At 30.4% G+C, this 947-nt stretch overlaps 1 protein-coding gene across 1 annotated transcript in view; it reads right to left on the bottom strand.

Annotated features, from left to right (window-relative positions):
* The window catches only part of LOC107637208 (subtilisin-like protease Glyma18g48580), a 5,709-nt gene extending 5,045 nt beyond the window's left edge, over window positions 1-664 (bottom strand). The window contains exons 1-2 of the mRNA XM_021121953.1: window positions 540-664; window positions 237-346 (exon numbers count right to left, since the gene is read on the bottom strand). Of these exons, the coding sequence (XP_020977612.1) occupies window positions 237-346; window positions 540-617 (188 nt within the window). The 5' untranslated portion in view covers window positions 618-664. The remainder of the gene's footprint in view (window positions 1-236; window positions 347-539) is intronic.

The raw sequence follows: 947 nt of genomic DNA, 5'->3' as shown, positions 1-947 counted from the left end.
ATCACCTTTTTTTTTTTTATAAAATATACTTTTATCACCAATAATATGATGCCAACACTTTTTGTATGCTATGTATATATTTGTTCTGTATGTAAGTATTGCTCATATTTCTTGTTCATATTTTTTAGAGTTACTTTTGTTAGTAATATAAATTTTTGGGTACTATTTTAGTAATTTATTTTATAATTTTTTTAGGAGGACTATATCATTCACTTGAAAACTAAAATTATTTATACCTTTCGAGAACTGAAGATAGCAAATCGTAATGAGAATATGTGGCAGCTTCAAAGTCTACTGAAGTGGGGCTTGGACCATGAGTATGTGCTCCCAAGTATACAATGTAGCACTGTAAAACAGAGAGCGAGAGAAGATCATCAATTGTGAAATGCGATCCAGTAATAAAGCCAGGACCAAAGAAAATTAGAAAGCAATGTGGGGAAGTTCAGGAAAACAGCGAGCAAAAAAATCAAGGCCACAATTTCCAAGTATGAGAATTCTTCGAAATTACTAAGCATTAAGCAATAAAAGAAACAGCTTGCCTTTTTGCTGCCATGAACAGCTTCCGGCAAGAGAACGAAAAGAAGAAATGTTGAAACTATAAACCTGAAGTTGCCCATGTTTTCACAAGTAGTCTTTGGAAATTACTTGGCAAGTATACTTATATATAGCATATGGGGTCTCCTGTCCTTATATAGCTACTACTTTAGTACTTTTGGGTTGTTTTAAGTTTATTTTAAAAAGGGTCAGTTTTAATTTGTTAAAGGAAAAACTCATATAGTAAGATAAAAAAAAAAAATTTAATGTATACATAAAGTAACAGAGTTCAAGAGTTCACTAATATTAAAAAGGAAAACTACAGGAAACAAATTGTTCGGTGGTCGTACCTAATTTTCACGGGAGTCACTCATAAAGATATAAAGATAAAATTTAATATATATAATTAATTA

Source organism: Arachis ipaensis, chromosome B04 (assembly GCF_000816755.2).
Source record: "Arachis ipaensis cultivar K30076 chromosome B04, Araip1.1, whole genome shotgun sequence".
In the NCBI taxonomy this organism is placed as follows: Eukaryota; Viridiplantae; Streptophyta; class Magnoliopsida; order Fabales; family Fabaceae; genus Arachis; species Arachis ipaensis.
Note: the sequence above shows the minus strand (reverse complement) of the source record. Positions and strands in the feature narration are given on the sequence as shown.